Source organism: Chenopodium quinoa, unplaced genomic scaffold (assembly GCF_001683475.1).
Source record: "Chenopodium quinoa cultivar QQ74 unplaced genomic scaffold, ASM168347v1, whole genome shotgun sequence".
NCBI classification, from domain to species: Eukaryota; Viridiplantae; Streptophyta; class Magnoliopsida; order Caryophyllales; family Amaranthaceae; genus Chenopodium; species Chenopodium quinoa.
The window spans coordinates 1,669,052-1,680,643 of NW_018743285.1; the positions used below are offsets into that span (position 1 = coordinate 1,669,052).

Genomic DNA, 11,592 nt, shown 5'->3' on the forward strand with positions numbered 1-11,592 from the left:
GTTTACATTAAGTTTTTCCATACTTTTTAAGATATACAAAAATGTTGTATAAGAATTGAGCAAAAGGATGAAATTTTTTGTGAAGTTAAGAATGGGGGAGGGTGGGAGATAAATAATTGAATAGTAGAAATATTTGGACAAAAGGATTGGCAAAATGATTCTAGTGTAAAATTAAAATTAATACCATCTAAGGATAATTAAATGCATCCTTGTATTTTATATAAAATCACAAGTAAGTTGCAACCTTCACTAGTTATAGGCAAGAGTTATTTCATTAACAAGACTAGAAGAATTAGTCGCTCCCGCTTGACAAATATCTAAGTAAATAGCGAAGTAATATAACAATAACTTGATGAACGCTTGCAAAATTGGATGATAATAATGTCCGTTCGAAACGACAACAAAAGAATTGATAAGGTATGAAAAAATTTCTTACTTTGTTGTAAAGATATTTACATATTATACCCTAGCTAGTTTATATGACTAATTAGTTGTATCTTCCTTTGTAGTTTTATATACATCTATTGTCCAACCTACAACTTAGATCTCTTAATGAAGTCAATTACTTCATTCACCTCGGCTACCACCCGAAGAGGCCAGAGAAAGGTGCAAACCCACTTGATAATGTAAGCTCATCTTAATATGATTATGTCTATTACGAGCTTCCTCTTTGTCAAAAAATAAATAAATAAAACAAATTCTATAACTTCCTCCGTTTAATATTAAATGTGTCACTTTTTAGAAATGAAAGTATTATTTTAGATGCATCGATCACTTTTCCTTTTAATCAAATAAATTTTCTCTATTACTCTCCTATCACATGACCCTTTTAATTTTTTTTCTCTCATCTATCTATCACATGACCCTCTTAATTTTTTTTCTCTCATCTATCTATCACATGATCCTCTTATTTTCTATTATTGTACTAAGGAGTCCGCAATTCCAAAAGTGATACATCTAAAAAAATAAAGGAAGTAATTTGGCTTGTTTGGCATCATTTTAATTTTTTTTTTTCAGTTTTTATGAAAACAAAAAACCAAAAACAGGAAACAAGAAAAAGGTGTTTTCACTTTCTTGTTGTCAGTTTTCAAAATTATCATGATTTTAATAAGTTAGACTAATTTTTTTAATTCATTATATGATATATTCGTATGATTTTGAAAAACTGAAAACCACAGCGATGCCAAACAGACCCTTAAGTTTGTACTTAGTTTTATCTTATAAATTGGATTATTCACAATTTTTGTATTTTCTTATATGCAGTTTGTAGAAGCGGGCAGTTCAAGGGAAAAACGCTCAACTAGAAGGAAGTTGAATTGGGAATTTAAGTTTAAGGGAAAAAGCTCTAATGGTGAAATTGTTCTCTATAATATTCATTTTCTTGATCTCGATTCCAACCAAGATCCAAAAAGTGTAAGTTTTCTTTATATGAAAATACAGTGATAATTATGAGACTATTTATGGGAATTCTAAGCTATATAATAAGTAGGAGTCGAGTTGATGAGTCATTTAGTTTAACTTCAAAACATATAGGTTGGAAAATTATCAATCAATCAACATTTCAACATTCAACATTTATCACCAATATTAAGCACATACATTCATTATTTCATGGTTATGTCGATCATACATGTCAGTTTCACTTCAAGTGGTCTACATGGCTTAAGATTAGAGAAATATGGATGGAAGGAACTAAGAAACACCGAGCCGAAGACGGTAGGAGATGGAGGTTGCATTGCTTCAAGAGTGTAAGACCTCCACTCACAAGTCACAACGTTTTGTTCGCATATAGTCCATTGCATCTCAGTTGTAAGTTGTTACAGTAAAACCAAAAAATGCATGAAAAAAAGCGCTAGAAGGAGGGTTCGAACAATTATTCCAGCTTTTGCTTTAACAATTATCTGATAATTGTTATTATTATTATAAAGCACATATCAGCAATCATTTATTTGAATTATTTTAGTTAAAGATATAATGACTAGTCTTTATTTACATCGCCGTTTTTAAAAAATTAAAAATTTTCATGTAACAATACTTTGTGTAATTACATTTAAGTGTGAATTTATATGCTAGTAACATATTTCAAGTTTTTCACCTATAAATTGGCTAGTTTATACCCTAAACCGTTAAATTGTCTAATATTGATTCGCTTTACTTGTAATCTAACTTGTTGGGACCAAAAATTAAACATACTTGATCAAATCAAACTTGAAACCATCCAACTTGAATACTATTGACACTTACTTGATATTAATCCAACCAACTCAACTTTTTAATAACTTTTGTGTAATTGAGAGTGTTCAATGAACTTTTGTGTGTGTGTGTGTGTTTTCATGGGCAAAGATGCTATGTACACACAATGTTCATGCTATAGTACATGTCCTGGATGGATATTCTTTACTCTTCATTTTTTTTTTTTTTTTTTTTTTTTTATGATAAGGTCATCAAAATAACTTGTTTACAGCTTTTTTTTTAAAATAAATAAATAAATAAATAAAGTAACCAGTAATAAGACCATCTCAGATGAGATTAATTACGTTTATGTATTTACAATTTATGGTCTTGTTGGAACCATAAGCGCTTCTGCAAGGGTTCAGAGTAATTACATATGTAACACAGATATACAAAAGTAAAAAGAACAGAAAAGGAAACAAAATCATTGACGCTTTCGCTGTGCAGTGGGAGGCAGCTTCTCAGATGGACCACTCGGAAGCTTTTGCCCAGTTTCTTTCTCGATCCTCTTCTTGAGCTCTCGCAGAACTCGTATTTGTCCCAATTTTTCAGGAGACAGTTTCTCCCAGTAAATCCCTGCAGAAGAATCAACAACCTTGTGGTTTAAAAATGCAACTGGAAGTAATGCAAGGTTTTAGGAAGATAAACTAATTCATCACTAACCTTGTGGTTTAGGTATATTCGTATTGGTAAATATAACCTGTGTTGGGGTGCAAATGATGTCGACAGGTACATCATGGATTAATAGCTTTTCAACCGGAATATCATCTACCAGTTGTTGATCATGCACTGCAATATCATAAACTACTTTAGCTAAACAAAAACAGCACTGTAATAATCACTGAATTACTGAAATGAAATTACAGATTCAATTCCCATATCACTGTTAAAAGAGAGAAATTTACATGAAGTGGCACATATAATCTTTGGCACGTCGTCATATAATACTCATCAACAGATCTGAGGATCCCATACATGCTATATTTAGTCAAAATTAAAAGAAGAAACACCTATATTGAAAACTGGGGAAGTATATTTAGCCAAGTTTAAAAGGAATTCTTAAACAAAGAATCATTACCGACAACTGCAATTTAGAGGTGTGAAAATAAAATCTTCATTTCAGTTAAATATTCTAATAGGCAAAACTAGAAGTTTGTGGTAAACCTGTCAACTTTGATCATGCCATTCTATCATTCGCTGATTTATATCACTTTTAAAGCTATATTAATGATAAAAGTTATCTAAAGGTAAATCTAATAATGATATTTTTATGTCATAACCCAATACATATCTTGACAAATTACTCCGTATTTATCAAAATGGGTGAGGTTTAAAGATCTAAAATGTCAAGTCTTGTCAACACATTTTCAGTCCCTGTAGAAAAACTATACAATAAAAATGAGGCATTTGTGATAAAAAAAAAAAAAAAAAAAAAAAAAAAAAAAAAAAAAGAAACTAAAGAACATCAGAAATACCTGTAGTGATGACAGGGGTAGAGTCATCAATCGCCCCCATGTAACGCAGCATTCCATATTCAAGTTCAGCAAATCCCTATCAACGAATTTACAGTAAAACTTTGGACATTAAAAGCTAGCCTTCACAAACATTGAATCATCAAAAGACCTTGCAGAGATATGAAATAAAAGCAAGACAGGCTTTTCCACAGTCCATGTATTATAAGATCAGACCAGTAAGAGAAATATGGATGGCATTAATATATGCCACTCTTTTCATGCATGTAAATTTTGTTTTAGATCAATGAAATGCATAATTTTAAAAGGGCTCAGAGTAATGTGCTGCTGGAAGTATAACTACCGCTTTATGATAACCAAAATGTACGGTTATCTTTTTTTCTGCTAGAAGCAAATGAAAGGCATTATAAATCAAGTGGTCAAGAAATTTCAGTTTATTGATGGCTAAGGATCATTAGAAGGGACATCTCAAATGGAAGGTGGGATACATAATCTATCCAAAGATGTGGTACAGGCCTAAACATGTTCAATGGGCCGGATTCGGGCTGATTATAGTTGTTAAATATAGAATAAAAAAAGAATTTTATGAAGCATAGAAGAAGGAAAAAAACATTGAAAGATGACGAAAATTAATGGGAAAATAAATGTGGAGGAACAAAAAAGATGGATTTTACAAAGGCTTCAGGATGAATTACTATAAAGTTTTCATTCAAATGATATGGTCAATACAAATGATATCATGTAAAATGTTATTGGGATTTTACTCATCATCTAGTTATTTATTCATTTTTTGTTCTACCATATTTACATAGCCTTTGACCAATAGTTTCTACTATAAAAACAAATGATACGTAGTATCATGTAAAATGTTATTGGGATTTTCTCAAGTTTTATGCTTTTTACTACATATTAGGTAATTAAATAGCGTGAAGAGTAATTACACATGCAGTATTCAAATAGTACTTCATATATCTAAAGGTATTTTAAAAAATTAGGAAAAAAAAAATGGTATAATATTTTACACATGCAGTATAACAAAAGAATTAAGGCCTGGACGGATAAAACTAGCACAGATTGAGAAATATAAAGAAACCAGGTGAACTGGAAGGAGAGCTAAAACCTGGCCTACATATAGTTGTATCTGCTACTTGGGTGGATTGGCAGGAGAGCTAATATATCTAGTTTCAGGAAGAATTAGAAGCAGCAGCAGTGGCAGGAATTGTACATAAAGTGTGGATAACAAGTAATGAAGCTCTTTGGAAAGGAAAAATACCTACTGTGGCCTCGGCAATAATGGAAATTCAGAGAGCTATAAGAAGTAGAATAAAAGGGATCATGGGGGAAATGTTTCATCTGCTGAGTGCTGATAGGATTTGGCTGGATGACCTATAATTTTTGTGACTACAGTTCTATAGCTTGCTTTGCATTATAGGATATATTCTTTGTAATTGGTACTGGTTCTATAAAGCTGATGCCTATTTTGGTTGGGTATTTTTAGTGGAAGGGATCCTTCCTAGAAGGGTTGTCTCTGCTTTACAGTACATTAATGTACTTTTGTTTATGATTGAATAAAATTTTCTCTCTTACTACCAAATGAAAAAAGAAAGAGAAATTCTAATTCAGTCAAAACAACTAGAAGAACAATCTGGCTCAAGAAATGAAGTTTCTCTATAACCCTACCAGATTCAGAGAACATTAAATAAGCTAATCTATACAATCCAAAAGGAGCAGAATCATTACTAATTTATGGCATCTTCAAAGACAATTTTGAGAATACAATTGGGATTTGAAAACCATTCTTAAAAAAAAGAAAAGAAAAAAAAAAAGCTAACAAGAAATGGCTGCATTTTAACAGACCAAGACAAACGCATTGCTCCGGCAATACAAATAATGGGTTACAAATTGTTTGTTAAATAAGTAAAGTTACTTCAATTATACAGCACAGGAACAGCTAATGTAGAATCTTAATCTCCAAACAGCTAATATAGGAAAGCTGACAAGACTAAGAGCACAGTTACACCATTAAAAATAAAGAATGCCAATCGATAGCCTAATTTATTAAAGCCTTTTTTAAAGAGACAGAAACTGGAACAGCAAAATGCCAAAAAAGGATATTAATTCATAGCAGCTCAACAATCACTGATCAAGACTATCAGATTTTTCATCCTGAGTGAAATGAATGTGCCGCTTATTACGCTCATGCAATGGTCAATTGATCATAGAAGGCCTCTAAATCACTATAAAAGAAAATAATAAATAGAAGCAACCCATTGCTACGAAAAAATTTCCAAATATAACATACATGAGATGGAAACAGAATATAAACATCATAGCAATTGGAAACTACCTCACCCTTCCCAAGCCGGGCTCCAGTGTTCGGATCAACAGCAACTGAACCAATGACAATTAAGTCTACTTTGATCTTTTCATCAAGACCAATTGGCCTTCCATATTTTGCTACACCTACAGAGGTGCACGCCTCATTTATATTGCTCGAAGTCAGCATTTCAGACTCGAGAACAGAAAAGAACCCGGTTCTCAAACGTGGCTGGGGAGTCAGCAGTTTCTTCCCCTCTGCATCAACACAACAGCCTCAAGAAATTGAGTGAACAGAAAATAGTAGAAGACCAAAATATAAGCTAAGCAGCTCAACAGAAATGGTATCCATAAACACACTAAAAACTTCCCCTTAACCATACAAGCACGTGAAGATCTTTATGGACTGCTATAAAAACAAGACGTTCTCAATTTTAATTTTGAACATGATGGATTTCCATATTACTTCTGTAGTGTCAACTCTATCAAGATTTGAAACATTATTTAACATTGGTCTACAGCAAACACAAAATTCGGGGATGGCCATCTATTATTAAGAGCTGCACTTGCCTTCTAATATGGTTCAGAACTTCATATTTCAAACCACTTTATAGAAAATAAATCTATTGTTCCCTGAAATGTAAGATATATTTCACAGATTTGCACTATTAAGAAAATTCAACTATTCACCACTCAGTATAAGAGTTCTAAGCTTCCTCTTTTTGGTTAAACAGCTCACAAGCCTAGAGCCCTAAATTAAAATAAGAGGGGGCAGATATACAAAACCTAACCCCCATAAACTATAGTTGCACAGAAGCTCTCTCCTTTGGAACTCTATCTGTAAAGCAAAGATTAACCAATTAATTCACAGCATATAATCATTCAAAGATTTTTTTCACAATGTGGGGACGAAGCAAAATATCCATCAAATTTTACTTTGTGTGATTACATAATATATATTGCCTGAAACCTTGAAGGTCAAGCAATTATCAACAAAACATAGGTAAATTTCAAACAGCAATTCCCAGCAAGTTTTTGATACCCTCAAATCTTCAAATCCTTCACTACTCAACAAATCAACATAAGCAACGACTAAAAATGAGCTAATGCAACGGTCATCTCAATACCATAGTAATAGGAGGAGCTAATGCAACCCAAACTACCAACAACGGCAAAAGCTTGTAACACCAGGTGTATTTTATATACAAGAAGTTTAGTCACCCGCAAACCACAAATCACATAGTAATCATTTTGACAAATAATAGACTTTTACACGATTTCAGTTACTCCTTACTATATATGTTGCATACAATACACCCGTTATATACAAGACCTACCGAACACCAAACAAAACAGTGAATTAAAAACAACCACCAACCAGAAAGCCTCAAGACTCTGACTTGTTTCTGTGGAGAATCCGGGTTAACCTTCACACAATTCGCCCCCAGAAACACATCCAATTCACCCAACTGCCAAAAATTCATTCAAACCCCATAAAAATTCATCACAAATATCATAAGATAAACAACATTTTAAGGGTATAAAATTGATGGAATACCTTGTTAGCAGCAAGTGGAGCACCAACAAAATTGGGAATACGATGATGAACAGGTCGAGGAAATTGAGCAATATTCTGAGCTTCCATTAAATCCCAAACCCTTTTCCTAATTCTCCATTTCCAAGCTTTAGGGTCATCATCTTCACTCTCATTCATCTCTTTTTCAGAGGCTTCCGCCATTGATTCTCGAGCTTTAGCATCAAGGGTGAGGCGATTTGCTTCGAATGCCGCTTCGTCAAAGATTTCAGTGTTGTTTTTTCTGGGAACTACCCAATTTTGAAATTGATGGAAATGTGTAATTTCTTCTTTGTTTGGATGAGTTAGTTAGTGAAATTGGAATTGGAATTGAAATTGAAATTAGGGTTCTTGGAAATTTGTAGGGAAGAGAAAGAGGTGAAGAAGAGAGATAGGAGAAGAGTGATACTCTTGTTGCAATTGTGTCCATTGGGTTGTTAACTTGTTATGATGAGGGATGATCATGCTGTTAGTTTACAACTGTTTTTTTGTTGTGTTTTGAACAAAGGGTTAGTTTACAACTTTACATTTCCTATTTTGCTTTATTTTCTTTTTTCTAATGTTTTTTAATTCTTGAGATGGATTAAAAAAATAAATAAATAAAAAATAAAAAAATCTACTCACGTTTGGGAGTTTCATTTAGGGATGACAGTGGGTCCAGAATCCTACGAGAGATTGTTATATACACTCGCGTACACCGTACACCCATGAGTATTTTGTTCTTATATTGATGATTGTTTTTCAAATAATCATCAAATGACGAGCAAAAACTAACCTCAGGTTAGTTAGGTGTACGGTGTACCCTGGTGCATATCAGTGGCGAAACCAAGGGGGGGCTGGGGTAGCCTTGGCTAGGGCTGCAAATGTTCCAGGTCGAGCCGAGTTTCAGTCTGTTCGAGCTAAGGTTGATAAGAATTATTCGTGTTCGAAATATCTCGAGCTTGAACAAGCTTTTAAAAATCTTGTTCGAGCTGGGCTCGCTAAGAATTTGGCTTATTCGAGCTTTGTTCACGAACGTACTCATTTGCATATCGAATTTAAGTTTGAGTTTAAACGGGATTAAATTGGGCTTGACTAAATAAATGAGCCCTACTTTGTTATTAATGTTTTCTTTCACATTTTAACCCAACGGAGTTTTCATGCCTTTACATGATGAAATAATTAGTACTTTTTACAAATATGTATGAATAAAAGATATATAAATTGTCCAAGTTTTAATCGGACATTAAAAAAAAACTTATTATGTACTTAAACGAGCTGTTCATGAACATTACCGAGTCGAACATGACGTTGTTCGAGCTTTGTTCATTTATTTGACGAGCTTAAAATTTTTGTTCAAGCTTGTTTGTTAGCTTAACAAATGAGTTTTGATCAAGCTTTGACCGAGCTTGTTTGCGAGTAGTTTACGAACGTATCAGCTCATTTATACCCCTAGCCTTGGCCTCCCCCTTGGTTGAGATTATATATTAAATGTTGCAAATTTGGTTCTACTTTACTCAGTTGGTTTTAGTTGGTAATGAGATCTATTCTCCATCCCAAGTTCGAAACCTACTCCCAACACTTTCAATTTTTATTTTTCTTTGCACTTTTTAACTTTCATTTTTTATTTTACTTTGCAATATTTGTACCAATTATACTATTTCTTATATAAAGGTTATACTACTATTCCAAGCATTAAATTTTCATTTTCAAATATTTTCATTATGTAGATTTTTTTTAATGATATTATATATTATAAGTTAGCCCCCTTAATAAACAATTTCTGGTTCCGCCCCTGATGTATACAACAAATTCCAGAATCCTACCCTAAATTACGAATATGAGTTTTATTTATTTAGACCCTATAGGTACGGATAGAGTATGGGTCTAGGTGGCATCGGGTAGGGTAAAGATTCAAGTATAATGTTTTTAGACGCAGACCCTACCTAGACCCATACATAGGCTTGCACAATACATTCACTTAAAAAAAATTAAAATGAAATTAGAAAAAACTTAAGAATCTTGATTTTGTAAGATTATGATGAAATCGAGTTATATGAAAGACAACTACACAATGGTAGCTATTAATTTTGTAGTTGTCCACTTAATTTTACAAGATTTAAATTATAATTATGGATTACAATAATTTATCTATCAATCTATTATTATTATTATTATTATTATTATTATTATTATTATATATTGTTTTATGATACCACACACACACACACACAAAAATAAAAGACCTAAAATTGCTCCTTGTTGCACAATCAAAGTTGACCTGATGAAGGCCTATGATACAGTGCACTGGAGTTTTATACAGGATATGTTACAGGCTCTTAGTTTCCCTAACCAGTTTATTACTTGGATAATGGAATGTGTTTCCTCCCCTTCTTATCCTCTCCTGCTGAATGGTGGCATGTATGGTTTCTTCAAGGGTCAAAGGGGGGTTAGACAGGGAGACCCCATGTCCCCCCTACTGTTTGTTATTGTAATGGAGTACTTGGCCAGACTGTTGAAGAAGATTGGTGGGTTGAAGAAATTTAAATTTCACTCTAGATGCAAGGACTTAAAGCTGAACCATCTTGCTTTTGCTGATGACCTTATGCTTTTTGCTTATGGAAATACTCTTCTGTGGGGTACCTAATTAGAGCTTTGAGAATGTTTGAAAAGATCTCTGGTCTCCAGGCTAGTAAAGAGAAGACAGCAGTGTACTTTGGTAATGTAGAGTCTCAAACTCAAGCTGATATTTTAAGGCTGTGTGGCTTTGCTTAAGGATGAAGGCCAAATACCTTAAGATTGTAGACTATGATAGACTGGTGGATAAGATGATGGCTAGTATTCATAGTTGGTCTAGCAGAAATCTCTCTTATTCTGCCAGAGTTGTGCTCATTAACTCAGTGCTTATGAGTTTTCATACTTACTGGGCTCAATGTTTGCTTCTGCCTAAAGTTGTGATTCTTAGGATCAACCAACTCTGTAGAGATTTTCTATGGGAAGGGAATGTTGTTCTCTCCAAGAGCCCTCCTATGTCCTGGAGCTAGGTGTGCAGGCCAAAGAAGGGAGGTGGGATGGGAATTAGGGACTGTGAGAGGTGGAACAAGGCTGCTCTTGGGAAATATGTGTGGAAAGTGGCTGCTAAGGAAGATTCCTTATGGGTAAGGTGGGTTCACAGTGTATACTTGAAGGGTAAGGAGTGGTGGGCTTATAAGCCCAAAAAGTATGATGGTATAGGTTGGAAGAAAATCTGTAACATCAAAGATGAGCTTAAATCCGGGTTCTGTGATACCAGATGGCATACTAGCAGATATAGTATTGGTAATGTGTATAAGTGGCTGCAAGGAGAGATTGAGGAGGTTCAGTGGCTGGCTGGGGTCTGGAATAATACAATATTCCTAAACATTCCTTTGTGGCTTGGCTAGTTGTTCAGGGCAAACTTAAAACAAGAGACAAACTGGTCAAGTTTGGGGTGTGCTTTGATGATAAGTGTCTTATGTGTGGTGAGAAACCTGATACCAGAGATCACTTGTTCTTTGACCGTTTTTTTAGCAGATGTTGTATTTCGAAAGTCAGTGCTTGGTTAAACATCACAGAACAACATTTCCAGATTGATAGCTCTTGGAAACACTGGAGCAAAAGCTTGAAAGAGAAAGTTAGAAGGAAAGTAGGCCTGGTTGCTCTTACGGCTTTACTTACAACATTTGGTGGGCTAGGAAAAGGATCTTTGGGATAAAGCCATTATCCACCCTGACAGATTAAGCAATATAGTGTGCAGGGAGGTTGTTGACAGGATTCAACAGCTCATTAGTAGGAAGTGGAATAGGAAGCATTGTAAATGGTTATATAGTTTGAGAGCTTGTATTCCTATGTAGGCAGTTTGCTTGTTTTGCTTTCTTAGCTTGTATTTTTCGCTTTGGTTTGGAGGAGTGTGGCTTTTTTGTAGGCTGTTGTAGTTTGGGCTAGAGGGCTTGCCCTCCTTTGGTAATATAATACTTACTTACCCAAAAAAAAAAGAACTAA

At 33.9% G+C, this 11,592-nt stretch overlaps 2 protein-coding genes across 2 annotated transcripts; one reads left to right on the forward strand and one right to left on the reverse strand.

Annotated features, from left to right (window-relative positions):
* Window positions 1-2,407: 2,407 nt before the first annotated feature.
* LOC110735682 (5-formyltetrahydrofolate cyclo-ligase-like protein COG0212) lies at window positions 2,408-8,023 on the reverse strand. Its single transcript, XM_021915868.1, is given in 7 exon segments — window positions 2,408-2,808; window positions 2,896-3,021; window positions 3,708-3,783; window positions 6,052-6,278; window positions 7,399-7,489; window positions 7,579-7,830; window positions 7,832-8,023. Coding segments are annotated over 7 exon segments (1,116 nt in total). The 3' UTR covers window positions 2,408-2,656.
* Window positions 8,024-10,643: 2,620 nt separating this feature from the next.
* On the forward strand, window positions 10,644-11,305 carry LOC110735620. Its single transcript, XM_021915807.1, has 2 exons — window positions 10,644-10,890; window positions 10,995-11,305. The coding sequence occupies exons 1-2, from the start codon at window positions 10,644-10,646 to the stop codon at window positions 11,303-11,305; spliced, it is 558 nt and encodes a 185-aa protein (XP_021771499.1).
* Window positions 11,306-11,592: the final 287 nt, after the last annotated feature.

What these genes read in the sequence shown, in the direction of transcription:
- LOC110735620 (XM_021915807.1), top strand. Translation starts at nt 10,644, where the DNA reads ATGGGAATTAGGGACTGTGAGAGGTGGAACAAGGCTGCTCTTGGGAAA. An exon ending in TACTAGCAGATATAGTATTG is followed by an intron (nt 10,891 to 10,994) that starts GTAATGTGTATA and finishes TGGCTTGGCTAG; the next exon opens with TTGTTCAGGGCAAACTTAAA.